Source organism: Phaseolus vulgaris, chromosome 1 (genome assembly GCF_000499845.2).
Source record: "Phaseolus vulgaris cultivar G19833 chromosome 1, P. vulgaris v2.0, whole genome shotgun sequence".
NCBI lineage: Eukaryota > Viridiplantae > Streptophyta > Magnoliopsida > Fabales > Fabaceae > Phaseolus > Phaseolus vulgaris.
In genome coordinates this window covers 38,378,005-38,405,179 of record NC_023759.2, presented here as the reverse complement: position 1 = coordinate 38,405,179, position 27,175 = coordinate 38,378,005, and the positions used below count along the sequence as shown (strand labels likewise).

The 27,175-nt window shown below is 32.8% G+C and overlaps 3 protein-coding genes across 3 annotated transcripts; all 3 read left to right on the top strand.

Moving 5' to 3' along the window:
* Positions 1-2,677: 2,677 nt before the first annotated feature.
* LOC137816012 (uncharacterized) lies at positions 2,678-3,844 on the top strand. Its single transcript, XM_068619115.1, has one exon. The coding sequence runs from the start codon at positions 2,678-2,680 to the stop codon at positions 3,842-3,844; it is 1,167 nt and encodes a 388-aa protein (XP_068475216.1).
* Positions 3,845-5,006: 1,162 nt separating this feature from the next.
* LOC137816011 (uncharacterized) lies at positions 5,007-9,541 on the top strand. Its single transcript, XM_068619114.1, has 6 exons — positions 5,007-5,226; positions 5,311-5,554; positions 5,645-6,461; positions 6,788-7,892; positions 8,332-8,481; positions 9,486-9,541. The coding sequence occupies exons 1-6, from the start codon at positions 5,007-5,009 to the stop codon at positions 9,539-9,541; spliced, it is 2,592 nt and encodes an 863-aa protein (XP_068475215.1).
* Positions 9,542-23,360: 13,819 nt separating this feature from the next.
* On the top strand, positions 23,361-24,505 carry LOC137814128 (uncharacterized). Its single transcript, XM_068616700.1, has one exon. The coding sequence runs from the start codon at positions 23,462-23,464 to the stop codon at positions 24,047-24,049; it is 588 nt and encodes a 195-aa protein (XP_068472801.1). The 5' UTR covers positions 23,361-23,461; the 3' UTR covers positions 24,050-24,505.
* The last annotated feature ends 2,670 nt before the right edge of the window (positions 24,506-27,175 follow it).

Below are 27,175 nucleotides of genomic sequence, written 5' to 3'. Positions count from 1 at the left end.
TCAAAATTATCAAAGATAATTCTAGTATTGCATATAGAATGTAGGGATGCAGGAAAAAAAATGTAGGGTGGAGAAAAAAATACCCAACATGCAAGTTTTAGTTATTAATAAGCCTGCCCAGATTGGGCTAGTTAGCTTATTTGCCCCTACTAATTATGGACTGTTTATTCCTGGACCTTCGTACCTTCTTCTCTCACTTCCATAAGTTTTCAAATTTTCAAAAATGTCCCTTTATAATATTCTGGATTATGTAATCTGGAAGTCATTTTTTAAATTTGTAGTTAGCTACCGGATTACATAATCTGGAAGACATTTTTCAGATACATAATCCGGAATTCTTATTTAACTTCCGGATTATGTAATCCAGAAGTCTTTTTTCAAATGAGTTTCCGAATTACATAATTCGGAAACTACTCTATGGGGGTGACACAAGAAGGATAAAAATGTATTTTCATGTTGTGTATGGAGGTGGCAGAAGAAGATATGGAGGTGCAGGAAGAAACAGTCCTAATTATGGGTCATCATTAGGAGGCTTTGTGGTTGAAAGATATGGCCCTATCAGTAGTAAAATATGGCAAATTTCTTCCTGTACCTCCATGTGTTTATTTTTGTACCCCTACTTCGAAAAATACATAAATTATCTTTTAACATTTTTTATTAATTTTTTTTCAATTGAAGAATATGAAATCCAAAAGACTTTCCAAATTATAAAATAAAAAAATAAAATTTTTAGTTTTTTATATTTTGAAAAACAATATATTCTGAAATTTGTAATATAAAATAAAATTTGTATTTTAAATTGCACAATTTAAAATATAAAATTTACACTTAAGTCATGTACCATCTCGAATACAAATTTTGTAGTCTGATTACACAATTCAGTAAATTTATATTTCAGATTAGGATGGCAAAGCGAGATGGACCATATGGGTCAGTCCGTGGCTCGCTGAGAAAAATGCGGGACAGACTGTATATTACAACATGCTGACTCGCTTAGGCTCGCTCCGCATAACCCGAAGCCTACACGGGTCAAGTGCGGGGCAGAACTGACTGACTCGCATGACCCGCACAACTTAAAAATCTAGAAATTTCTTTCTACACCCTCATATTTTCTTCATGCAGTCTTATATTTCACATTCCCGAATTTTTACTCATATCTTATTACACATGTGTCGTGAGAATAATATTGTGAGACCACTTATCTAATGCATCTAAATAAAAAATAGAATTAAATTTATTCAAAAAAATTATTTAAAATTTTATTCTTTATTATTTAAAAAAAAAATATTTCTTATGCGAGTTAGCCCGTAGATCAACCCTTATGTGAGACAGGCTAGTAAAATCAACCCTCATATTTTATGCGGAACAAGTCGATCCAACCTACATTTTACAGGCCAAATGTGGGACGAACCTATAGAGAATGGGCTAGCCTGCATTGTCATCTCTATTTCAAATTGTTAATCCAAAATTAATAATTTTAATATTTTTGAAAGTATAAATATGTAATTTTGAGAAGGTTTGGGTGTAAGAGCAATAAAATCAAATCAAATTATTTTAATTAACATAATCATTTCAAATTTGCATATCTGATATCATATATAAGAACATCATGCAACATATAAGTAAAAATCCAAATATTGAGACTAACACCACGCCTCCAACATTGTGATCGGTAAGTTGACATGAGACATAGAAAAGTCAACGGTAGCTATAATTGCAACTTCATAATTAACTTAGAATTATGCAAGATGAAGGATTCTGAGAATTGACAAACTCATTCCATGCTAATCACTTTCCAACATCACGTCTTCATCCTAATGTCACTCTCTTATTTCAAAAAGGAGGACATTAATTAGGCCAATTACAACATGACCTAATTTACTATGAATCCAAGAGGTGCTTTCACTATTGCCAATAAATGAAGTAATCAAGCATGAGATATACTTGAAGATCATAGTTTCTGTATGGACTTTAGAGAGATCCAATGGAGAGAGTCTTCAGTGTAATTGGGAAAGGGAAAATAAAAATTGATAAGAGATATAACTAGGTTTTAGAATCACAATTCTTTTATGGCTGTTTAAGAGATATTAAATATTAGTGTTAGGTTTTAGAGATATAAATAAAAATACTTTTTTATATTATTTGAAGATAAGCCTTCCCTATAGAAAATATTTAAAACTATGAAGATTTAATTAATACTTTTTTATAATTATAAGAATATATAAATTAATTAATTGCAGTTACGAGGACTTACATTTTAGGTCTGACTTATCTTCTTTGCATAAAAGTTATGACAGCTTATGAATCTAAACAGGTCCAATGCGTTTCCAACTTAAATAATTAATTCAATTCACTCAAGTTTGCTTATATTTTATGTGTAGAATAATCTTAAATTAATAATAAAATTTTGTACGTATAATTATATTTATGTAAAAAAAAATCTAGTTATAGAACTATAAAGTCAAATAAAATCCACACCAAATAAAATACATATGTGGATGTGGGAGATGTAAAAAAAACAAGGCTTTTATGTTGGATTACAACAATATAGAGATAAAACATGGACAAGTATTCGTTAGATAAACATTGAGTAATGTATATGCTCTTCATTTAAGAGAGGTATAACAACCAAGATTTAGGTTAATGATTATTATTAAATTTTTGAGGGAATTACTCCATGAGAGGAAGGGAAACCCGCTCCTCCCAGCGTCACGGAGGTTCAGGCACCGATCAGATACCAAACAAACCCAGGAATGATTTCACAACCTTCTTTTTTTCTAATTTCCCAAATGGGTTTGGAGAGATGGATATGCGTAAGGTGTTTCAAAGATGGGCAAGAGTGAAAGAAGTGTTCATTTCTCGAAGGTTGAATAAGTGGGGGAGGAGATTTGGATTCGTCCGGTTCTTCGATGTTGGAAATGTGGGAAGATTAGAGAAGGAGTTAGATCAAATATTTATAGGTAGCAAGAAGCTTCACGTGAATGTACCAAGATATAGGAGGTTTGAGTTACAGGCTAGCAGGACAACGAGAAGGGGTGAAAAGAATCCAAATTTGGTGTCTCAAGGAGGGCCTTGGAGGAGGAGTTTGGAAGGCCCAGTGGTTAGAGGGAGGGTGGTTACGAAGGAGACATGGGTAGAAAAAAAGGGGAAGAAGTCTTACGCTGAAATAGTTAAAGAAGGACCTCAACAGAAGTGGAAGGGGCCAGTTATCACAACCCAAAAGCAGACCCTACCATGGATGGAGTGTAGTGCCATTGGTCAGTTCAATGCAGAGCTTGATTTCGAGCAGCTAGGGGATGAGTTTCTGAAAGGTGGTATGAGCATGATTAAAATACGTTATTTGGGGGATAAGTTAGCTTTGCTTACACCAAGAGAAGGGGAGAATCTGGAGTCCTTGATAAAACTCAATAAGGAGTGGTTTGAGAGTGTTTTTGACTCTATCGATCCATGGTCGGAGAATCATGTAGCGGGTCATAAAATTGTATGGGTAAGGTGCTATGGGGTACCTATTACTCTCTGGAACAAGGATTGTTTCTCCAAAGTGGTGGGTGAAATGGCATCGCTAGTGTCAATTGATAAAGCCACACTCTTGTGGGAAAATCTTGAATATGCTAGACTACAAGTCCGTCTTCTGAAGAACCGAAACGCACGGCTAGCGAAAAAAATGAAGATTAATGATCAAATTTTAAGCATCTTCGTAAAAGAAGAAACACCTTGTGAAACCAAAGGTCTTTGCAAATGTAGATATGATGGGTTTGCTTCCTCTGATAGTATTGCCTCGTCGGAGACTTTTGTAGAGGAAACTGCATGTTCTGTTAACAGTTGTGAAGAGGAGATCAGATAGTGGGATCGGGAGGGTCCGAAGTCGTATGGGGTGGCGGATGGAGGACAGGCGGTGGGTGAAGGAGCCCGAAGTGTGAATACGACAAACAATTTGGTAATTGAGGAAGATCTGCTGCATGGGATTGAGTGTTAGAATAAAGGTGAAGAAGTCTTCATAAATGAGGAAAAAGGGGTTTAGAAGGTTTCAGAAGAGACTGCGGATCTGTACACCTATGACCATGGGGCTGCAGCTCCTCAGAATAGTCCATCACATCAGGATGACATGGCCAAGCTAGTGGTAGACGTGGAGTTTGGCAATTCCCAACCCAAGCCCATAATAGGATTGGGCCAAGCGGGAACAGAGTTGGGCCTTTATGGTCGAAGGCAGAACCAAATTCCAACCCATGCAGAAGAAGGTGCTGGAGAGCAGTTACATGTAGCAAGTGGGCCTAGGTGTGAGAAGGAAAGAATAAGTGGTGACCCAATACTGGCAGGGGAGATGGAGCAAGATGATGAAGTAGGAAGTGCGAGGGAAAAACAAAGAGATGAAGGTGCGGCAGGAGTCAACGAACACCGTACTCCACCGCGTAGGCGTAGGTTGAAAGGGCTATGGGAAGTGGGGGAACCAAGCACCCACCCACGGCGGTCAGCAAGAATAAGGGCAAGATCCCTTCAGGCAAGAAATTCTCCCTCTACCAAAAATGGAACCATCTTTGCGTCTATTTCTGATGGGGATATAAATAACTGCAACTCTCGTTTACGGGACCCTGAAAGTATGGTGGAACCAGCAAAATTGTGGGAATTGGTAAAACATATGGGAATTGCTTGTCGAGGGGTTGAGGAAGAGGTTATCCAGGAAATGCAGTGCATGGAGTCGAGAGATGAGAAGTTCAGGCAGAGGCTTGAGGAGGGTATAAACAAAGGTTATCTATGCTGATAGTCAATCTGAACATAAGAGGTTTGGGGGGAGGAACTAAAAATAGATACTTGAAACAATTAATTGCAGGTGAAGGAGCAGAATTTGTGAGTTTACAAGAAACGAAAACTACGGAATTCACAGAAGCCAGATGTTTCGCTCTGTGGGGGGACAATAGAGTTGGATGAGTACATAATGAAGGCGATAATGGAAGAGGGAGCTTGCTATCCATGTGGCATATGGAAGCGTTTGCTATAAGAGTCATGTGATGGGGAAGGGTTTTATCGCTATCTCGGGCCACCATCTAAGAACAACACGAAGATGCACTATAGTAAATGTCTACTCTGCTTGCACCCTAAGTGATAAAAAGATTCTTTGGGAAGAGCTTACCAACATTAAAGCGGCTTCCCAGGATTTGGTTTGGTGTTTCTGCGGGGATTTTAACGCCATAAGAAGCAGAAGGGAAAGGAAAGGAGTTAGTGTTAGAGGTGAGTAATCTAGTAACTACACAAGTGAGATCAATGGGTTCAATAGGTTCATAGAATCCAATTTTCTATTGGATTTACCTTTAGTTGGCAAAAGGTATACGTGGTTTAAATCAAATGGCTTGGATAAAAGCAGGCTTGACAGAATACTTGTTTCTGAAGAGTGGTTGAATATTTGGCCAAGGTGCAAACAGTATGTCCAGCAAAGGGAAGTGTCTGACCATTGTGCTTTGGTGGTGAAGACCTTGGATAAGGATTGGGGCCCTAAACCGTTCCGAACTATTGATGCATGGCTTAGGGAGAGAGGTTTTATCGAGATGGTGAAGGGAAAGTGGTAGTCTTATTCAGTATAGGGGAATGAAATCTCCAAGCTTAAGGATAAGCTGAAATTGCTGAAGGGGGACCTAAAAATATGGAACAGAGACGAGTATGGCAATCTGTATAATTCCAAAAGAAATATCTTGCGAGAAATTGAGGTTGCCGATAGCCTAGACGTGGAAGGAGATGAGGTGGGAAGCATGACTTTGGAAAGAATGGAATTAACGAGCAGGCTAAGGGAGGTGGATAAAAAGATTGACTCCCTCATTTGCCAAAAAGCACGATCAAATTGGCTTAAGTATGGGGATTCGTGTACCAAATTTTACCACGCGTCCTTGAGATGGAGAAGACTCAGAAATGAAGTAAAGGGTGTAGTGGTAGGGGGTCAGTGGTGCGAAGAGCCATGCACGGTTCGTGTGGAAGCGAAGAAACTGTTCGAGAATAGGTTCAAGGCAACGAGAGATTTTGGGGTGAGGCTAGATGCAGTTGAATTTAACACCTTATCTCCAGAAGATAGCTTGAATCTCATTTTGCCCTTTAAAGAGGAGGAAATCAAGGAAGCGATGTGGCAATGTGATGGGTCAAAGAGCCCGGGCCCTGACGGGTTTAACTTTAAATTTCTGAAGGAAAGCTGGGCGTACATAAAAGACGAGGTTGTCAAAGCCATGGTCTCATTTCACAATTCTGGTAAAATACCGAAGGGGTGCAATGCGTCTTTCATAGCCCTGGTTCCAAAAGTTAAGGATCCCTCAAAGCTAGAGGAGTATAGATCCATTTCCTTAGTGGGGGCTATATATAAAGTCATTTCGAAGGTGTTGGCAGGCAGAATAAAAAAAGTTCTAAACTCTGTCATTGATGAGTGTCAATCTGCTTTTCTAACGGGTAGAGGAATGTTAGATAGCGTGCTCATGGCTAATGAGGTAGTTGAGGGACCTTAGAAGGAGTGGAAGGAGGGGTCTATGCTTGAAGGTAGACTTTGAAAAAGCATACGACTCGGTTAAATAGGAATATTTGTATGATATGTTACACAAGATGGGTTTCCACAATAAGTGGGTTATGTGGATACGAGGGTGCCTGGAATCGGCCACAGTTTTTGTGCTAGTCAATGGGAGCCCGACGGAGGAATTCAAACCAACAAGAGGACTGAGGCAAGGAGATCCACTTGCTCCATTTAAGTGTCTTACAATTCGCAGATGATACACTTTTCTTGTGCGAAGAGTCTCATAGTAATTTGGTAACTGTGAAGGCGATACTAAGAGACTTTGAGTTAGCATCAGGCTTAAAGATTAACTTTCATAAGTCCAAGATTGCAGGAGTGAATGTTGAAAGAAATGCTATGGCCAAATATGCAAAGACTCTAAATTGTGACCAAATGGGAATTCCGTTTAAGTACCTAGGTGTAGAAGTGGGAGGGAACCCAAGGAAAAGCAAATTCTGGGAGCCTGTGTTAACCAAATTAAAAGCAAGACTTAATGTGTGGAAAGGAAGATTTTTGTCCTTAGCAGGGAGAATTTGTCTAATTAAATCAGTCATTACAGCGGTTCCTCTATTCTACCTCTCCATCTTTAAAGCACCAGACTCAGTGTATCAAAGCATAGCCAGAATTCAACGGAAGTTCCTGTGGGGGTGGGGGAAGGAGAAGAGACCAATAGCATGGGTTAGTTGGGAAATCGTTTGCAAAACAAAAGAGGAAGGGGGTCTGGGGATCAGAGACATCCGGAAGTTTAACTATGCACTCCTGGCCAAGTGGAGGTGGCGACTTGTGTCGGATGAAAAAGGGAAGTGGAAGGATCTAATGATATCAAAGTATGGGATGGACCTGGATAATCCGCAAACCCCAGTGAAAATGCAGACGTGGTGGTGGAGAGATCTGCAGAAAGTATGTACAGAGGGAGAGGGAACAGGCTGGTTCCAACAACAGTTAACTTGGAGATTAGGAGGAGGTGACAAAGTGAAATTTTGGGAGGATGTGTGGTTTGGCAATAGTAGCCTCAAAACTCAGTACCCTAGGCTATTCTCACTATCCTTAAATCAAGGTCAAAGGGTCAATGAGGTGGGGGAGTGGGAAGATGCAACATGGCGGTGGAAAGTAAGGTGGAGGAGGCCTAGATTTGAGTGGGAATCCTTGATGGAAGCAGATTTTCTCCAACAAATATCCCGGGCAAGCGTGTTGAGGGAACAAAAAGATGTCCAGATGTGGGGGAGAGAAGATCTGGGTCCTTATTCTGTCAATTCAGCTTATGGGTACCTAATTAAGCAGGCCAGAAGCCCACATCAGGAAGTGTTCAACTCCCTATGGAAGATTAAAGCGTTACCCAATGTCATAACCACAGCGTGGAGGGTCCTCCTAGGTAGAATTCCAACTAGAGTGAGTTTGAGAAAGAGGGGGGTGATTCTAAGCTCAACGGTCTGTGTGTTATGCAATACTAAGGATGAGACGTGTCAACACATTTTTCTAGAATGCTCTTTTGCCTAGAAGGTATGGACCCTATGTTTTAACTGGATAGGCATACAGTTTGTACAACACAATGACTTACTGAAGCACTTCGAGAACTTCTACTTGACACAACTGAGTTGTAAACAAAATCTCTTGTGGAAAGGAGTATGGGCAACAATAGTGAGGTGTATTTGGGAACATAGGAATTCTATTGTGTTTAAACGAGGTGTAGTAGATGTGGAAGAAACTTTCCAGCTGGTCCAGCTTAAGACGTGGCAGTGGCTAAAGCACAGAAGCCACTCCTTCAATTACTCCCTTACAGATTGGGTTCTCAATCCCCTAATCTGCTGTAGAAGTTTTAAGTAATTGGAATGGAAAGAAGGAGGATAAGGACTGGGTATTAGCCACTATGGTTGGAGCAAGGAAGAGGCATGGGTACAGTAGGTCTCTGATGGAAGTGGCAAATCTGGAGAGGATGGTACTACAGTCGGTGATCGTAGAAGGTATGCAAGTCAACACGATCGTCGGTCAGTGAAGTGGTGCTCTACATAGGTCAACATGATTGCCGATCGATGAAGCGACATTATCCATTTGTGTGTAGTCGGTGGTCGCCGATGTTATACAAGGTCAACATGATCGTCGGTCGATGAACCGGCGACCGCCATGCGTACGTAGTAGGTGGTCGTCGAAGTTATGCAAAGCTCAACATGATCGCCGGTAATTGAAACGGCGATATCCATAGGTCAACATGATCGTCGGTCGATGAAGCGGCGCTCTCCATATCTGTGTAGTCGGTGGTCGTCGAAGTTATGCAATGCTCAACATGATCGCCGGTAATTAAAACGGCGATAGTCAATATGACCACCGATCGAGGAAGCGGCGTTCTCCATGTGTGTAGTCGGTGGTCGCCAAAGTTATACAAGGTCAACAGAATCGCCGCTCGATGAAACAGCGATCTCAATGTGTGCGTAGTCGGTGGATGTCGAAGTGATGCAAAGGCTAACATGACCGCCGGTCGGTGGTCGTCGAAGTTATGCAAAGATAATCGCCGGTCGAGGAAGTGGCGTGCTCTTTATGGGCGTAGTCGGTGGTCGCCGAAGGCAATGTGCATGGGTAACTCGTCGCGTGGCGAGGTGAATGTAGAGGGCATCAGTTGTGGGCGTCTCGAGTTGTATGTTGCTTAAGATCTAGGAACTAGACTGGGTAAAGGCTGGTTTGGCTGGTTTCATGCTTCTAAGAGAAAGGAAGGAAGCTTAGTCTTGAGTCCTATAAGAGCTCACGTAGCTGGCACTGCCAAGGGCCTGACTCATGGGTTCAGAGGCGCCATGTGTCTATAGGCATGAAGGGTACATTCAAACTAGACTGCGATCTTGTTTTGATAATGTATGCAGCAGAATTTTAAGGCCTGGATGGAGCTGGAATGGTGATGTAGAATGTTGGTTTCGCATTATACTGCAGCAAGCAGATCTTTGTTGTTGGTCATATCTGGTTTTGGTTGTTGTCATAGCCATCTTGTTTGATGCTGGTGGTCCTTTTGGATGCTGCTCTAAATGGCTCCAGTAATAGAATTCGCTTCGCCTGCAGGTCGCAAAGCAGATTGGATGTAGGTGTTTCCTAGATGCTGGTATAGACTTGTTAACTAGCTTTGGGTTTTGTCCTAAGTTATAAGGAGGAGAAATCTTTTTTGTATAAGGGTTGGGATACCCCCTGAAATATCCCCTTTAAATTTAATTTATTCATTGCTGATAAAAAAAAAAACAACCAAGATTTAGGTTAATTTTGATAAATCTAACATAAATTAGCCATTTTTTAAGTCCGTTAGGATCATAACCAATACAAATAATCATTATTTACTTTTATTATGACTATATTTTTTTTCAGAGAAAGTTGTTTGTTTTAACTTAGATGCAAAACTTGTTATACATAAAACTAACAATATAATACACAATCATTCATCCGATATACAATATAAACTACAATATTTTTACCTAAAATTTCAATAAAATTATCTTTAACCTAAATCACTTAATGTTGCAAACAATATGATAAACCTAACTATACTATTTATGTTAAAGAAGATAACATACCAACTCTATATTCAACTCTATATTGTCTATAACATATCATTTTAGGATAATAGAGTTTGATCTTGAAAATTTGAACATTTAATAATATTATTCAATACTCATAAAAGTAAATATAAATTTATCCACATGTTGAGATGGATTACATTTGTTCAAGAATTAGTAATATCCATATAAATGATGATTCACATCTAGTACATGATGTAGTACTCACATTCAAATGATCTCTTTACCTATTACACTAGAATGATAAATATATCACAATATTGTTTGAAAGTTTATTAATAAAGTAATTAGTGCATGTATTAAAACTAACCTTAGGATAAATGAATTGCAATGAATTTGCTTTTCTTCTTCCACTTAATGTATTAGTTTTATACCCACTAAACATAATATCCATTTTTTAGAGCATATTCTTTAACATATTCAAAAAAATTGTAAAACTTTTATCAGTTTATCAATCTCTTTCTTTTAAAATGAATAATCCTAAAGCTATTGACAGCCTCATATATATCACAATATTGTTTGAAAGTTTATTAATAAAGTAATTAGTGCATGTATTAAAACTAACCTTAGGATAAATAAATTGCAATGAATTTGCTTTTCTTCTTCCACTTAATGTATTAGTTTTATACCCACTAAATATAATATCCATTTTTGAAAGCATCTTCTTTAACATATTCAAAAAAATTGTAAAACTTTTATCATTTTATCAATCTCTTTCTTTTAAAATAAATAATCCTAAAGTTATTGACAACCTCATAAAATTATTGCCCCATGGTACAATTGGTTCTCCAAATTAGACTTCAAACAATCATACACATGTACTCCTCTAAAATGTTCTTTGACAAGATCATATATCATCTCACATAAATGATCGTTCTTTCCTTCTTTAAGGTATGACTAATTTAGAATATAAAGTACTTAGTAACTAAATCATTGGTAGCTAATGTTAAATATCATTTAAAAATTAATTTATAATTTTTTTATTAATAGTATAAACTAGTTTAGAAATCAATAGTTTCTTAGTTTATAAAATAATATCTAACTTAGTAAATATAATGGCTAATTATTTTTTTAATTTTTAAAATTAGTTATTATTTATTGATTTTATTATGGTGATATCAAATAAACATACTTATTTCTTAAACTTGAACAAAATTATTTTCAACGAATTACATCGTTTTACTTCTATGATACATCTAAACTATATATTTTTTTACTAAAATTTTCCTATAAGACATTTTTTAAATTTCTTATAATTTAATACCTAAAATTTTAAACAATCTAGTGATTAAAATAATTTAATCACTCTTATCAACTAAAATAATCAATTAGTCCTTATATTTTTTTACTATTCTAAAGTCTAAATTACAATTTTAAACAACTTATATTATTCACTCATTTGAAACAAATTAATTTTAATTATATATTTATAAACTTATAAAACTCATAAACACATTGTATTTGAAATATAAAAACCAAAATTTCATTTAACAATAATCTCAGTATTTTTTATTTTTTTTTAATTTCATATTTTATATATTTTTTAAACATTTTATTTTTTAAAAAAAAAAGAAAGAGAGTAGAAAACTATTCGGTCCAAATCTCAATGGAGTTTCCGATGCCAGAAATTAAAAAGAAAATAGTTGAAAAAGTTTAGCTCTATGAAAACTGAATTCTCAATTGAATAATAAATAGCATAAATTACTTTCAGCATTGTCCAAATGCAAATCCTTATGAACACAAATTGCATCCACACTGCATGATCACTCTAGTGCAACTTTCATGTGCTAGAAAAGAAGATGGAAAATGACACCACATTTTGATTACATCAAGTGAGGTCTTGTTTATACTTTACAACTGCTAAATTATGAAACTATCAATGATTATAATCACTTTACAAACTTCAGCAGTATCTGCAAATGATATCAAAAGCACTCATATAGCTCAACCATACTAGGTTAAGCTACTTATGTATACTTCATCGTTGCTAAGCAAAATAAAGTTCTGCGCCTCTGTAACCTTACTGGCACTATAAAAACCTAACATTACGCAACTTACTATTGTAGCTGACTTCTTCAATTGTTAATTATTTCATACATTTTTGGCAAAAAAAATTGGTGGGTTGAGAAGTTCTCCAAATTTTGTCTCATCATCAAATTCTGCGTGCATTATTGGAGTTGGATTGGTCATGTAGTTGTTGAGTTTTGTACAACAAATTAACTAAAAGACTTGGAAATTTAACCTTTTCTTGTTTGATTGCTGCACAAGCTTACACATAGAGTAAATGTGTTATTGCTTTTTCTTTCTCTTCCTCTTTATTCTTTCCATGGAGTCAATTGCGGAGAGTGAAAGAACATATAAAAGATAGGAATCGTTTAAAAGATCAATTTGTAAGTCAGTGTATAAGAAAAGAAAATAAGATAAATAAACCAAGTTTTTATAAAACTAATGTATGTATATTAAGTTTTTTTAAAATAAATAAATATATATAGGAGAAATAAATAAATAAATAAATTTGTTTTAAATTAATTACGTAAATTGACTTTAATTTATAGGAGAAATATTTTGTAATAGAAAATTATACGAACAAAGTTTTAGTTCATTTAGTGTAGAAACTGGTATTACCCTGGTTAGTAGGTTCTATACTGAGCAACTCCAGTACAAAATAGCAAACATTTTTCTACACAGAAACTTACTAGGAAGAAAGCAAATAAAATAAAATGACTAGAAAGGAAAAATAAATGAAATAAAATGGTAGAAATTGACACATTATTTTGATGAGAATAAGAAAAGTTGAAATGGCGAATTGCATGGGAGTTTCTTTGACGGTGACAAGTGATGCTGAGGGAATATATTAAAGGAAAGGTGAATTATTCCTATCCTCTGAAGCCACTCAATGTATTTCTTTTGTTTTTGTTTTATTAATTTATACTTTCATTTAGTTTATGTATTCTGGAATAATACTTCATTCAAAATGTAATGGGGACACAGTGAATTACACCCTATGTGTAGAAAATAGGGTGCATGATGAAACTTAAATAAATTTGAGAGTTCATTATTTCAGCAAATAAAACAAATTGGGAAATGAAAAACAAAGTTCAGATTGGAAATAGTTAAAATTAGGATTTGATCCAACTTGGTTAATATATATGTTTTTTTTAAGTACTTTAATTAGAGAAATTTTATCCAGTGATACTATTAAGATTCCATTACAACCAACATAATAATCCTCGTCATACATTAGTTTATATTAATTTTAATATTATGAATAAATAATTTGTCACTGACGCAAAAATGTAGATATAAATTGTTATAATCCTTCTAAAAAGTAAATTTTCTCAATTCAGTGTTATAAGGTACTGAAATTTCATCTTTTAATCTTAAACGAAAAACCCAACTTAATTATTCTCTAACAAATGGTACATTTCTAACTAGTTATTTTTTATTGGTCATTCCCAATGTCATTAGTTACATTATAAAAATGTAATTATCCAAATTTAAATTTCTAAATCCCTTAATCAAAATAATGTCATTAATGCTTCATATTTTCAAAGAAAAAATTATTTGTTACCAATTTTAAATCTTTGAGTGATAATTATTATCACACATTTTGAATTGACAAGGAATTAATGTTACAACTTTCTTCTCTTAGCATGAAATAAGACTGTGATAAAAATCGTGGCAATAAACTTCAAAAGTTTTACCTTTATTAGAAAATGTCAAACTGGCCACTAATTAACCCCTTGCTTCACTGTTAGAAAAACTCTATGTATATTCATCATAGTCAACTAAATCCACAAAATAATTATCTCTTAAATTTTCAAGACATTTCATTGAAAGATTAAATTAACCTTAACACAAGAAAATTTAATTTTAATGATAAATATAAAATTTGTCACTATTTATATATTATTTATTTGTGACTATTTTTTTTTCCACTAATATTGTTTATAATAGTGATAAAACTAAAAAATATCACAATAAGTGTATTAAAATTAGTGATAAAGATAAAATTTGTCACTATTTATCTATTATTTGTGACTACTCAATTTATTTGTCACAAATGTTATTTATAATAGTGACAAAATTAAGAAATATTACAATAATTATATTAAAAGGTTAAGATCACATAATAAATAATTACTAAAAAATATATAATATTTTTTTATAATAAGAATATAATTAATATAAATTTATTAAATATTTATATATTAATAGTTATTTTTATCAATAATAAATTATTAATTATTAGTCTGTTGAAATATGTCTAACATTATTTTCATTTTATGATAATATAATTAACCGTGATAAGTATACAAATTATGACTATTTTTTTAATTTGTCACAAAAAGTTAAAAAATAATTGTTCTACTTTAGATTTGAACTCAAAACCCTTTAATGAAAATAAAATTATTATTTCCACTATACCACTTTAGAATTATCACAATGTTTGTATCAATAATAATATGTCATAAATTCATTTTTGCAAAAAAATATTAAATTTATGTTATTTTATATTTAAATGTATGATCTTGTTTTTCATAAGTCAATATTGTTTTTATTTTGTGATAATGCAATTAATAGTGTTATATATAAAATTTGTTACTATATGTATATTAGTTATGACTATATTTTAAGTTGTCACTATTTGTATATTAGTTGTTACTATATTTTAAGTTGTCACTGTTTGTATATTACTTGTGACTATATTTGAAGTTGTCACTATTTGTATATCGGTTGTGACTATATTTTAAGTTGTCACTATTTATATATTAGTTGTTACTATATTTTAAGTTGTCACTATTTGTATATTACTTATGACTATATTTGAAGTTGTCACTATTTGTATATCATTTGTGACTATTTTTAAGTTTTCACTAAATTTTTATTAAATATAAAAAATATACATGTTATAAATAATTATTTATTAATGTAAAATACCATATGATAAATTTATTTTTCTTTCAATAAAAATATAATTAATAATTTTTTTTATTGAATTTTTATAAATTAATAATGATTATTTAATAAAAAATATCATATAATACTAATTTCATTATTATTATATCACTAGTAATTGTGAAAAAAATATTAAATTTTTTCTATTTTAAATTTGAACTCATAATCTTTTATTAAAGAGACAATTTTACTTTCATTGTGTCACTTAACAATTACAATACTTATTTTGACATGATCGGTCGGTCACTAAGATCGAGTGACTGACTCGTCTAGTACCGACCGATAATTAACAATTTAAGAAATTATACAACTAATGTGTTAAAGTGAAAAAGAAAACATATAATCAGAATTCATGAAATTATAGAATAAATAATTAAAAGTACATAATTCATCGGTCAATAATTTTTTTTATCTTTTCTTTTCAATTTAACACTATTTTTATTTGACTATATGTTCTTCTTTTTTCTTCATACTTTATAAATGATATAGACTTTTACTATTTATTAAATTTTATCTCTTTCTAAAAATAAATATAAGTATAAAATATAAATGATTAAGTACAAAGTTTGTTATTATGTATAAATGCATAAATATAGAGGATAATGAATCAATCTTTATTTGTAGGCTTTTATTTATAACTGGTTAAAATATTCAAAAATAACTTTGAAACTTATAATTTAGCTAGTTATAACTAAATCAGTTATCAGTTCTCCACATATGTTGAAAGATATAAGTTATAACAAAATCAGTTATCATGTATTGTTCTCCACATATGTTGAAAGATATAAGTTATAACTAAATCAGTTATCATGTATTGTTCTCCACATATGTTGAAAGAATATATATCTTCAAATATCTCAAAGTTAAGATATTAATAAGATGTTAGTATTTAGGCTTATTATGAGAAAAATGCAATTATTATCTTTGAAATAATATACAATTATTTAATTGTAATTATTATTTTATTGTAGACCTTATAATATATTTAAATAAATAATAAAATATAAATATAATTATATTTAAGTTAATATATAATCAACACTTATTGTTAAATAAAATAAGATAATTAAGTATTACTTTATTAAAAATATATAAAAATGTAACTTCATTTATTAAAATAAAAAATTATAAATTTATTTAAAAAATTAAAAATATATAATTTTTTTAAAAGATTATGAAAAATAAATATTTTTTAAGAATATAAAAGTTTGAGTCACATGTAAAATGATTTATAACGAGATAACTATATTTTTTAAATTAAATTATAAAAAAGACATGTTTTTTTTAAAGTAAACTTGAAGATAAACTAATGTTATTTTGTACTTCTTATATGGATCCATCACATATGTAACCCTAGGATTACACCTCTCCTCAACATTACTCAAAAACTCATGTTTGTATGTTTGTGAATATCTCGTGAGATGTCTAATATGAATAATAATAATATTAATGAAATTAATAATATAAATGATATTAATATTATTAATATTATTAATTATATTAATATTATTAATCATACTAATAACTATAACAATAATTATAACATAACAACAAAACTTGATTCGTGTAATCGTTAAAGTTTCTTCCCTCATTTAAGGGACTTAGCTTTGAATCCCACCCGGTGTAGTTTATTTCTAATATTAATAATAATTATAATAGCATATATAATATATTGTGAATAATAATTGAAAATAATACTAAAGGAGTTTCTCCAAGAGTGGAAGTGAGCATATATGAAATTATTTCGTATATAAATATTTTTTTTCTTAAAATATGATTAGCATATAATCAATTCACTTTTAAGAGTGCATTAGGATCTTTTAGGAGTTTACAAATCAAATTAAATTTTGCATATGCATCAATCTATAAGAATTTTATATCCCAAACTTATTAAATAAGTAATTATCATATCAAATGTTATTGAATAAGTAATTATCATATTGGTATATGTACATATCAATAAATAAAAAATCAACTTCAATTCTTGAACACAATTATTGAACAAAAATGAGTGTACCATTTTAAAGTTATACGAGATTTTCAGATTTTCATCCACAATAAATCACAAATTGTTTCGTCTGAAGTCGATATCCCAAGTAACCGTCAAATGGTTAACCGGCTATTCGGATAATTAGTCGGCCTCTCGGTCATTATTCATCAAACACTTGTTAAAGCTAACAACGAATTAGGGATAGTTAAGCATAGTCAAGGGGTCATTGGGCCTACGCTAACCTTGTGGAGCATAAAGCCCAATAGAACAATATAAATAGAGGTAGACCCCATGACATAGAGAGAGGATTGTTGAACACAGAACCCTTAGCGGCTAACGTGAGCTTTGGTGTATACGGTCAACAAAAAGATCTATAAGTCAAGAGTCAGAAGAGGAAGATACTCGTTATGGGATATTCAGTCTTTTTGTAAGAATATTTTGGCCTCCACCATGGGGCCGAAAGAAAAACCTATCGAGACATCACATGGTAGCCACACGAAGCATGATGGGAAACAACAGGCAAATTGAAGAAGGATCATCACCTGATTTGATGGCCCTGATGCTGGAAATGAAGAAAGAATTGGAGGACATGAAGCAAAAGAACACGAAGGAAATAAAACATCTAAGGGCCGAGAACCAAATGATGAAGGAGAAGTTGGTGTGTGGGTATACTCTGTCTGCCGAGGATAATGTCGGAAGCTGAAGACAATCCGATTATAGAACCCAGTCACACATGCAGGGAGAGAACAACTTGTGGTTGAGTTGCACCTATACGGCCTCAGCTGGTGGTACGGGCATGTCATATCAGAGACACCCTTTCACCAAGGCGATCATGGAGGTACCGGCAACTTGGAAAAGTCCGACAATAGACAAGTACGACGGTAGCACAGATCCTAATGAGCATGTCGATGCTTATGTCACCTAGATCAGTCTATACATGGTTGATGATGCTCTGATGTGTCGAGTTTTCCTTACCTCTCTGAAGGGAACCAAACTAAATTTGTTCACTCGTTTATCGCCATCCTCCATTGATTGCTTCGATACCTTGGTATCCAAGTTCTCAGCTCATTTCGCCACCAGCAAACCCCACCACTTAACCTCCCTCGCTTAGGTGAACATATGGCAGGAAAGGACTGAGGCATTGCGGACATTCATGAATAGGTTTGGGAGAGTAGCTCTTAATATCCAAGACCTTAGCTCAAAAGTTGCGTTACACCACCTAGTGACCGCCTTTAAAGTCGGTCCGTTCTCTGATAGCTTGTGCAAGAAACCGACGACGAGCATGGATGAATTAAGGTAGAGAGTTGCGAAATTCATGTAACTAGAAGAAATGGGAGAATTCAAAACAAAGCTGATAGACACAATCGAGCACCAAAGAGCTAACATGAGAATTTTGGGAGGGATGCGACCACCACTAAGGCCTATGAAGCTTTCAAAACTGCTCCGGTTCTCGCATTATACCTCACTAACGACGCAACAGTCGAGAATACTAGAAGAGGAATTGAATGCCGATTTGATACCACCATATAAAAGAAGACCTACGTCGCCCAACGCAGACCAAAGTCGGCACTACAGGTATCATCGAAATTTCGACCACACCACAGAGGAATGTGTCTCCTTGAAGGACAAAATAGAGGAGCTAATACAAGCTGGTCACCTAAGACAATTTGTGAACAAACGAGAAGGAAAGCATGCTCGATAAGAACTGTAGGGGGGACGCAAAGATTATCGAAGGAGGTCACAGACCCCTAAGAGAAAGGGAATGAAGTAGTTCACCTGAGGGGGTAATTAACACCATAGCCGGAGGCGGAACCACACATTCGTCCCGAAAGCGCCACATACGAGGCATGCACCCAATCAACTTTATCAGTTGAAAGTGCACCATGTCGCCAATCACCTTCACGGACAAAGATTTTGAAGGAATTGACCCGAATCAAGATGATTCGATGGTGATCATAGTGGAGGTAGCCAATTACACAATTATGAAGACCCTGGTAGATTAGAGGAGTTTTGTGGATGTGATTTTCTTGAAGACCTTCAAGAATTTGGGTCTACCTCCGGAAATGATAGCTCCCTTTGATGAGCAGATTGTTAGCTTCTCTAGTGACTGAGTTGACTCAAGGGGGTATGTCGACCTATACACAAAGTGCGGAGAAGATGACAAACAGAAGACTATCAAGATTAGATATTTGATCGCCGACACGGAAACCTCTTATAACCTACTTTTGGGAAGACCTTCCCTTAACTGATTAGGAGGAATTGTGTCCACCCCACATTTGACAATGAAATTCCTAGCCGAAAATGGGAAAGTGACAAGGGTAAGGGCCCATCAAAAAATTGTCAGGGAATGTTATGCAGCCAGTTTGAAAATTCCGCCAAGGTATAAGTTGTGAAAGAAGGTTATAAGAAGGTATATATATGATGAGATAATTTGGATTGAGATGATGTAAATATCTATGGATGTTGTGACCAAATTGTGGTTTTTGATATTAAACACAAGAACCTATTAAGAAAAGAAGAAATCTTAATTTTATTGATAGTCAATATCACATAAACTAAGATATCATTAAAAAAAAACTACTTTTACCAATGGTTAAAATCTGTCAATAATTAATAATATTCTTAATTATTATTAATAATTTAAAAAATATATATAATATAATATCACAATTTTGTTTCAGGGAAAAAGTTGAACCTGGTTCAACTAACTAGAAGAGCTTGTAACTACTAAACCAAAGACATTTAGTGATCAAGTGATTATGTTATTATTATTATTGCTACGGTTATTATTAATATTGATATTATTTTAATTATTATTAAATTTACTAACAGATTGTGTTCGCATTGAAAAATCAACAGAGTGTGCTCACGCTCAATTACTAGTGTATTTTATTGATGGATAATATCATTTGTCAGTAAATTCAATCTATAATAAAAAAATAATTACTAACTAACTCAAATTTAAATGACGATAAATTGAATAAGATTGTATGTTACTTTATAAAGTTGTTCTTACCGATTGACTCTGGTACAAGCTCTAGCTCCGGATTTAAGAAGTTTTAATCTCAATTGAAAATATTTAATCTTTTATCTTAAAGGACTCGAAGTCAAGTCTCTTGAGGAATGTTTGTAGAAGCTTTAACCATTACACCAAACAAGTTTTGTTATCATGTTATGATTATTATTATACTTATCAGTATGATTATCAATATTAATATAATTAATAAAATAAAAATTAATAACGTTCTTCATATATTTAACATCATCATTATTATTAATATTATTAATATCATAATATCATAATATTGTTAAATATTATTAATATTATTATATATTATTAAATATTCTTATTATTATTATTATTATTAAGTATTTTTAATATTATTAAATATTACTAATATTATTAAATATTATTAATATTATTAAATATTATTAAATACTATTAAATATTATTAATACTATTAAATATTATTAATACTATTAAATATTATTAATATAATATTAATTATATTATTTAAATTATTATATTAATATTATTAATTTTATAACATTAATAATATTCATAAATTTTATTATTATTATTTATGAATATTAATTATGATTTTATAATTCTTCGTATTATATTAATATTTTTAATATTATGTATATAATTATTATGATAATAGTTGGTAGGTAATAGAGATTCGTGGGTGATAGTTCCTAGGTAATAGAAATTCGTGGTAATAGTTGGTAGGTAATAAATATTCATAGGTAAAAGTTGGTAGGTAATAAGATTTGTGGGTAATAGTTGGTACGTAATGCTGAATTTACCTACGGATTCAGAATCTGTGGGTAATGTCCGTTGGTAATATTGTTCGTAGGTAATGCTGAATTTACCTACGGACTCAGATGTGTGGGTAAAAATCCGTAGATAATACTGATTTTTTTTGTAGTATAAATTATATTAGTGTTGTCGTAATTAAAGTTGGTAAAAAACAGAAATTATATATATATATATATATATATGAAGTTAAAATTGTTAAATAATATTTTGATTACAGTTCTAAATCTGATTTTGAATGGATTTGATGTAGTTTTTCACTTAAAAATTTAATAAGCATCATGGGCAGCGTAAAAAGTCGTGTTTAAAACATATACTTGAGTGTACGTAATTTGGCAAATGTCTCCTTCAAATCCAACTAATTGATGTGTGAGATTCATTCATGTAGGACTATTTCACCATAAGATAAATAAAAAAAGGGTTAGAATTTGAGATAACCTGCATAGTTCTTGAGGTGGCATACATACAACATATTATAAAACGTTGTTATTGTTTTAATACGAAAAATTATCTACATAATTTATTATTTAATTTAACTTTCAATCAGTTTCAGCCACTTAAGAAATTAAGATAGTTGGCACAAAACACATATGTTTCTAAGGTGGTACACTACGTATTTGAAATCAGTGCCTCATATACACCTAATCCATTTGAAATATGACCAATCCAATATACTTGCATTAAATTTTAATATGAGTAAAAAGTAGTACCTAACTAGGGATTCACCTATTAAGAATAACTGGAAATACTTACTTTTAATTTAGATCTTAAATTTTATTTTTAGATAATCAAAGATGAATTAAATTATAAGAATAAGTATAATAGAATCCGTCTGCAATATTTTTTTATGACAATTTAATTAAGTATAATTTTAGAAGTTTGTTATCTCTCAATTTATTAATTGTGTAAATAATTAAGAAAAAAAATATTTCATAAACTAACAAAAGGTGACTTTACGCTTGGAGAACTCAAATTATGTATTTCGAAATTAATACAAATATATTTATTAAATACTTAATCAATTAATATTTAATAATAGAACTTATAATATCATTATTTAAGAGTCATTAAGTGACATCTATCAATACAATAAAATCGAATTAATAAATAAAAAATATACATATATATATATATATAAGAGTTAGGTTAAGTGAAGTTTAATCTAAATATTTATTTATTTTTCAAAATTTATTGATAGTTTAAGCTCAAAAAACTTTCCATAAAGTGTACACTTTATACGGGATAAAGTAACATTATTTTAATTGAAATTTTAAATTTCGACACGAGTTCTATCGTGATTAATATTAATTTTTATAAAATATATAACTCACTACTTTCATAAAATAGTAAAAGCCTATACTGTCGCATTAATAAAGTTTCAAATGAATTAATCACTAGAGCTTACACAAAAATCCCACAGTGTTTTATTTAATTAAATTTTATGTTTGAAATGGTGAAATTGAAAGAGGAAAAAGATAGGGTTTCTTTATTACTTTTAATCTTTAATTTTTTTGTCAAATAGAAAAAAATGAAAAGAAACAAAGAAGTAAAAATTCGAATTGAAAAAAAAAAGCACACATTATTTACACAACATTGATTATTTTTTATCTTTAAACATGTAAAAAATATATTTAAAAATCTTATTTAGCCGCAAGAAGTAAAATGTGCAAATTCATTGAAAACTACTTAACTGCGGACATTTCATTTAACAAATAACACAAATAAAATCCACAAATTTATGATAAATTAAAAAACTATTTAACGTTTCTAATTTTGACACTATCATGACATGCAAAAACTAATTTTAACGTCAAAGTTTAAGGAGGTAAAGTATCGAAATTTGATTCATGCAGATATAATAGAAGACTTTTCTTAAATGTCCTTAAACAAGTGGTCGTATTCAACTAAATCACTCCACGATATAGATAATCCAACTTTCTTACGTTATACTCTTACAATTATTATTATTTCATGATCTAATTTCTAACGTCATTCAATGACACACGTTCTTCCCCCTATAATAATAATAATATAATGGAAACAAAGTGTCAAAGTACGTATAAATTTGTAGGATGCTATTGTTTACGCAAAAACCAGATTTGGGTGCAAATGCAGATGAAACTTCTTGCAATAAAAAAACCACCAGAAGTGTAGGAAACTGCAAGGCTATTAATGAAACATTTAATAATATAGTTCCTGGATGAGGTATTACATATAATCTTGGGTTCGTAATTATGGCGATTCTTGAGCCTTAATCACCGTTCTCGAATTGCATACTCTACTGTAATTAACATAATTACACCAGCAGGAAAGAAATTGAGTGTTCGTGAAGCTGCTGAAACCAACCAAATTTTTTAAAACAAACAAGCGGGTCTTATTCCCAACAACATATCCACAAAAGAAAAAGAACAATTTGACTATTTTTCCCACAGAAAAAGTGTAGGGTAGCCTTTAAATAAACCAGAAAACAAAGGGTAAAGCAGTAATTCAGGAGGGTTGTCACCCCATATAAACTACAACAACAGCTCTCAAACATGGACCAAACCAAATACATGTAACACTCATCACTCTCTCACAAACACTGTGTCTATGTACCTGCTCCTTCCTTTAGGCACACACAAAAAATGTTTAGCCCTTCACATCTCAAAACCTTGTACCCTCTTCAAGTCTTCTCAGTAAAACCATCGTCCCCATCTTCAACCATAAGCTCCATGAAGCTGAAAAGAATCGTCCACACCCTCATAGTCTCTCACTTGTGCCGAATCATTCGTGCACTCTCCAAAGTCAAAGCTGTCGTGGTTGAGATTCTTAAGGACAATTCGAGCATCCACTTCTCTAACAAAAAGCATATCAACAACAGACGCAAGAAGATCATCTTAGGCTCCTTCAGGCTTCACTATAACTGGTGCTCCTCCAAATCCTCGCATGTGTTACCGGTTCCAGAACCGGTTTTCGAAGGGTTGTCTGCAGCCGCGAGTTCGGGGGAGCCACAAGATGAAGATTGCCCCTACCTTCGGTGGCTTGAGCAGAAGAAGGTTGAAGTCGAAGGTGGCGAGAAGAAGGGTGCAAGTGCAGGTGCAAATAATGAGCATGAAATGAATGAGATTGATGTGCTGGCAGAAATGTTCATTGCCAATTGCCACGAGAAGTTCAGGTTGGAGAAGCAAGAATCTGATAGGAGGTTCCAAGAAATGCTGGCTAGAAGCATGTAAAGTAGTAAACCAAAAAGCTCAAGATGTTTTGGTGTTTTTTTTTCCAAGTTAGTTCCCTCGGTTGTGCAGTGCTTTCCCACATTCGAATTCGAAGCTGTTGACAACATGGGAAAGAAAGGTTGTCCATCGGATTTTATTATTTATGGTCATATTTCTTAATTTGCCTTTTTCTTTTTATCCAAACTTTTCAAAAGACCAAGGGAGGGGAGTTTGAAGAATTGTACATGATATGTGATGGAATTGGGAATTGTGCAATTCTTCTGTCTATACGGTCACTGTGGCTTTAACCTTTAATTTTCAGACTTATTTTCATGATAAAATTGAGAACTGCGGAATGGAATTATTATGTAGATCTCATCTTCACTATTCCAGCTCATTGTATACAAGATGCATAACCTCTCTGCTTTATTACCACTTGTTTTCATATCAATCTATGTTTCGGTTCCGTTTTTTTCTCTTTTTTTTTTTGAAATTATTGTGTTTTGTTAAGTCCGTACATGGAATAAAAGATGCAATATATATAAGCATAGATGTCTGTGTTGATTATTGAATATCTATCAGTTATTGTATGTTCACACTCACGTATTCTCGCTATAATGAAAATATGTGATGAGTAAGTTACTCACATTCAAAGCTAATACCCAATGTACACAGCGTACTGTGTTCCAAACACCTAAATATTGGTATAAAATTATTGGACACCGACGTCTTATCCACTGTCAAACGATTTTTGGTGGTACTTTCTTGTTTGCTAGTCCATGTGTAGGTTGTGGCAAAAACAATGAGAAAGAAATATCAAACTTTCCAATTCATTTGCTAACATATTTGTTTTGTAAGACTTTTGGAGATCGAGTCCAAATATGATATTTTTACTTTTTAGCATCTTGAAGCTTCCAGCACCCTGCCATATGATTGCATAGCTATGGAGCACATGTCCATGGTAGAGCTTGATTTTGCAGAAGTTAAGTTTACTTAAAATTGTTAACCATTTTTGTTTGTATCTGGACTCTAGATAAAGAGTGGACTCGGTCTGTACCAACTCACCTACTCCAACTCCTCTCTTACTTTTATTTTTCTTTGAATTTTAGTTTACAAACATTTGATGAAATTAAGAAAAGGGAGAAATTGTTAGAAAGGTACAAAATGAGCTTTATGTAGCACACTGGAAGATACACTAACAGAAAAGACTAGTTCTTGGGTTCATAACAGATTATGAGAATCTTAATTAACCTTAACATGATACAGACAGTAATAATATTAAAATGATGGTCCCCATTAGGTAGGTAAGTGCTTGGATCAAGATGCACGCACTCTCACTCACTACCGGACAGCTAGACAGGTTTGAAACTGGCAAGATAGTTAAGGTGATAGATCCAACGTGTGCTACTTTTCAAACCCAAAATCATGTTTACAAGTAAAATAATATAATACTAATCCATTGAGCTTGTCATCTATTTCTGCAATCTTCAGATGTACCAACTTAGAAGGTTATCATTCATTTCCCTTCTACCACTGATTGTGTTCTGTCTTACTTGACTAGAATAACATTTCAGAAAAAGAGAAAAACGGACATCTTGTATCAGCCTTAAAGAACGAGCACATGTTCATGACAAGAGCATAGGTCATTGATGTCATGTGCTTATGCACTTAAAGAAAATAAAAGTTGTATTCTTTTAGCCTAGTTTGGATATAAATTAGTTTTTGTTACTCAACCAGATCAGCCAAGAGTGGCATATCCTGCCTTTGCACACAAATTCGTACACTAATTTAGAAGGTTTTTTTTTATTGTCTTGTTGCTCATGGACCATGCATATGCATCGGCATTTGCTTAATAGTTCGAGTATCTCAATAATTGAGCAAAAAATAAACATGGTAAAACAGATGGTAAAAGAATTGTTTATCCTCAAGTGGGATCCTGAAAGTCAGAGATAAGCTAGTTTATAGTAGCTAATTGCAAGGGTAAATAATTGATATTAGGCTAATGGACTATAGTAGTCTAGGGTAATCTTTGGGATGGGACTTCCTGTCTGATTAATGTTGGATCTTGAAGAAACCTGTGAGGAATTGATAATTACACAAATGATAAATAATTTTGTAAACAAACTATTGAGTATAAACAAAACTGTCTCAGGAAATATGCTAAGTATCACATCAGTTCGTGAATGATTAGCCTATCTTATGTAATTGTTGAGGAATCTCAACTGTTTGATGAAAGGAACACATAAATAGCATCAAACCATTTACACATTAGGATTCAGATTCAAGTTTAGTGGATGAAAAACAATAGTAATTAGAAAGGAAAATCCTACTAAAAGTGATGATGCTAAGGTTCTTGAATAGAAATTAGTGACTTGGTGATAACACTCCATATGAATGTTATGTCCTAATAAATTTATTTTAAAAAATAATATATAAGTTTTTGAAAGGAATTAATTTTCAGTTTTCACATATTTGTGTAAGTACAGAAGTACAGGAATTAAGACCAGTCAATAGTCCTTTAGCAATTATAGAGGGTTAATGACAGTAAAAGGAGATAGTTATGGCATCAACATTGATGCCTTTTATTCTTCTGACTTATGCTTTATTCCGAAACTTCTTTAGATGCTTTATTGCAGATATGTATGGAAGCTTTAATGGATACAAACTTGGTGCCTTTGGTCTCCTTGTTACCATAGAAACTGCTTTTACACATAAAAGTGAATGGGTGGAACCACTTGAGATTTTATTCTCTAGGACAGGATCAAATGGATGAGGTGCTTCTACCTGCTCTAATTCCTCACTTCAAATGTGAAACCCAACTTCTTGGACCACTGGCCACTCAGGATCTCTGTTGTACCAGCATTTGGAATAGTTTGTTTTGCTATCTTACAAACTAATTACTCCTATTCTCCATATTTACCAAAACAAATTACACAAACAAACACAATCATACCTACCTCTTGGCTAACTGTTATCATCAAACCTTTTCAAACTCATAAAAACAATTCTCAAACTTTCAGGACACACCAGAGAAATTTGGTACCATCTCTGAATTTGGCAAAATATTGTTAAGAATGTAAACAGGGTAAAATAAATGGATCATCATGTTGCTTAACAATTATTGCTAATACACTGTACATAATATTT

Bases quoted from the DNA above. Each gene is read 5' to 3' on its own strand.
- LOC137814128 (XM_068616700.1), top strand. From the start codon at position 23,462: ATGTTTAGCCCTTCACATCTCAAAACCTTGTACCCTCTTCAAGTCTTC.
- LOC137816011 (XM_068619114.1), top strand. From the start codon at position 5,007: ATGGGGAAGGGTTTTATCGCTATCTCGGGCCACCATCTAAGAACAACA. The intron at 5,555-5,644 runs GTGGTAGTCTTA...AATATGGAACAG, and splicing joins ATCGAGATGGTGAAGGGAAA to AGACGAGTATGGCAATCTGT. The intron at 6,462-6,787 runs GTAGTTGAGGGA...GTAACTGTGAAG, and splicing joins GCGTGCTCATGGCTAATGAG to GCGATACTAAGAGACTTTGA.
- LOC137816012 (XM_068619115.1), top strand. From the start codon at position 2,678: ATGAGAGGAAGGGAAACCCGCTCCTCCCAGCGTCACGGAGGTTCAGGC.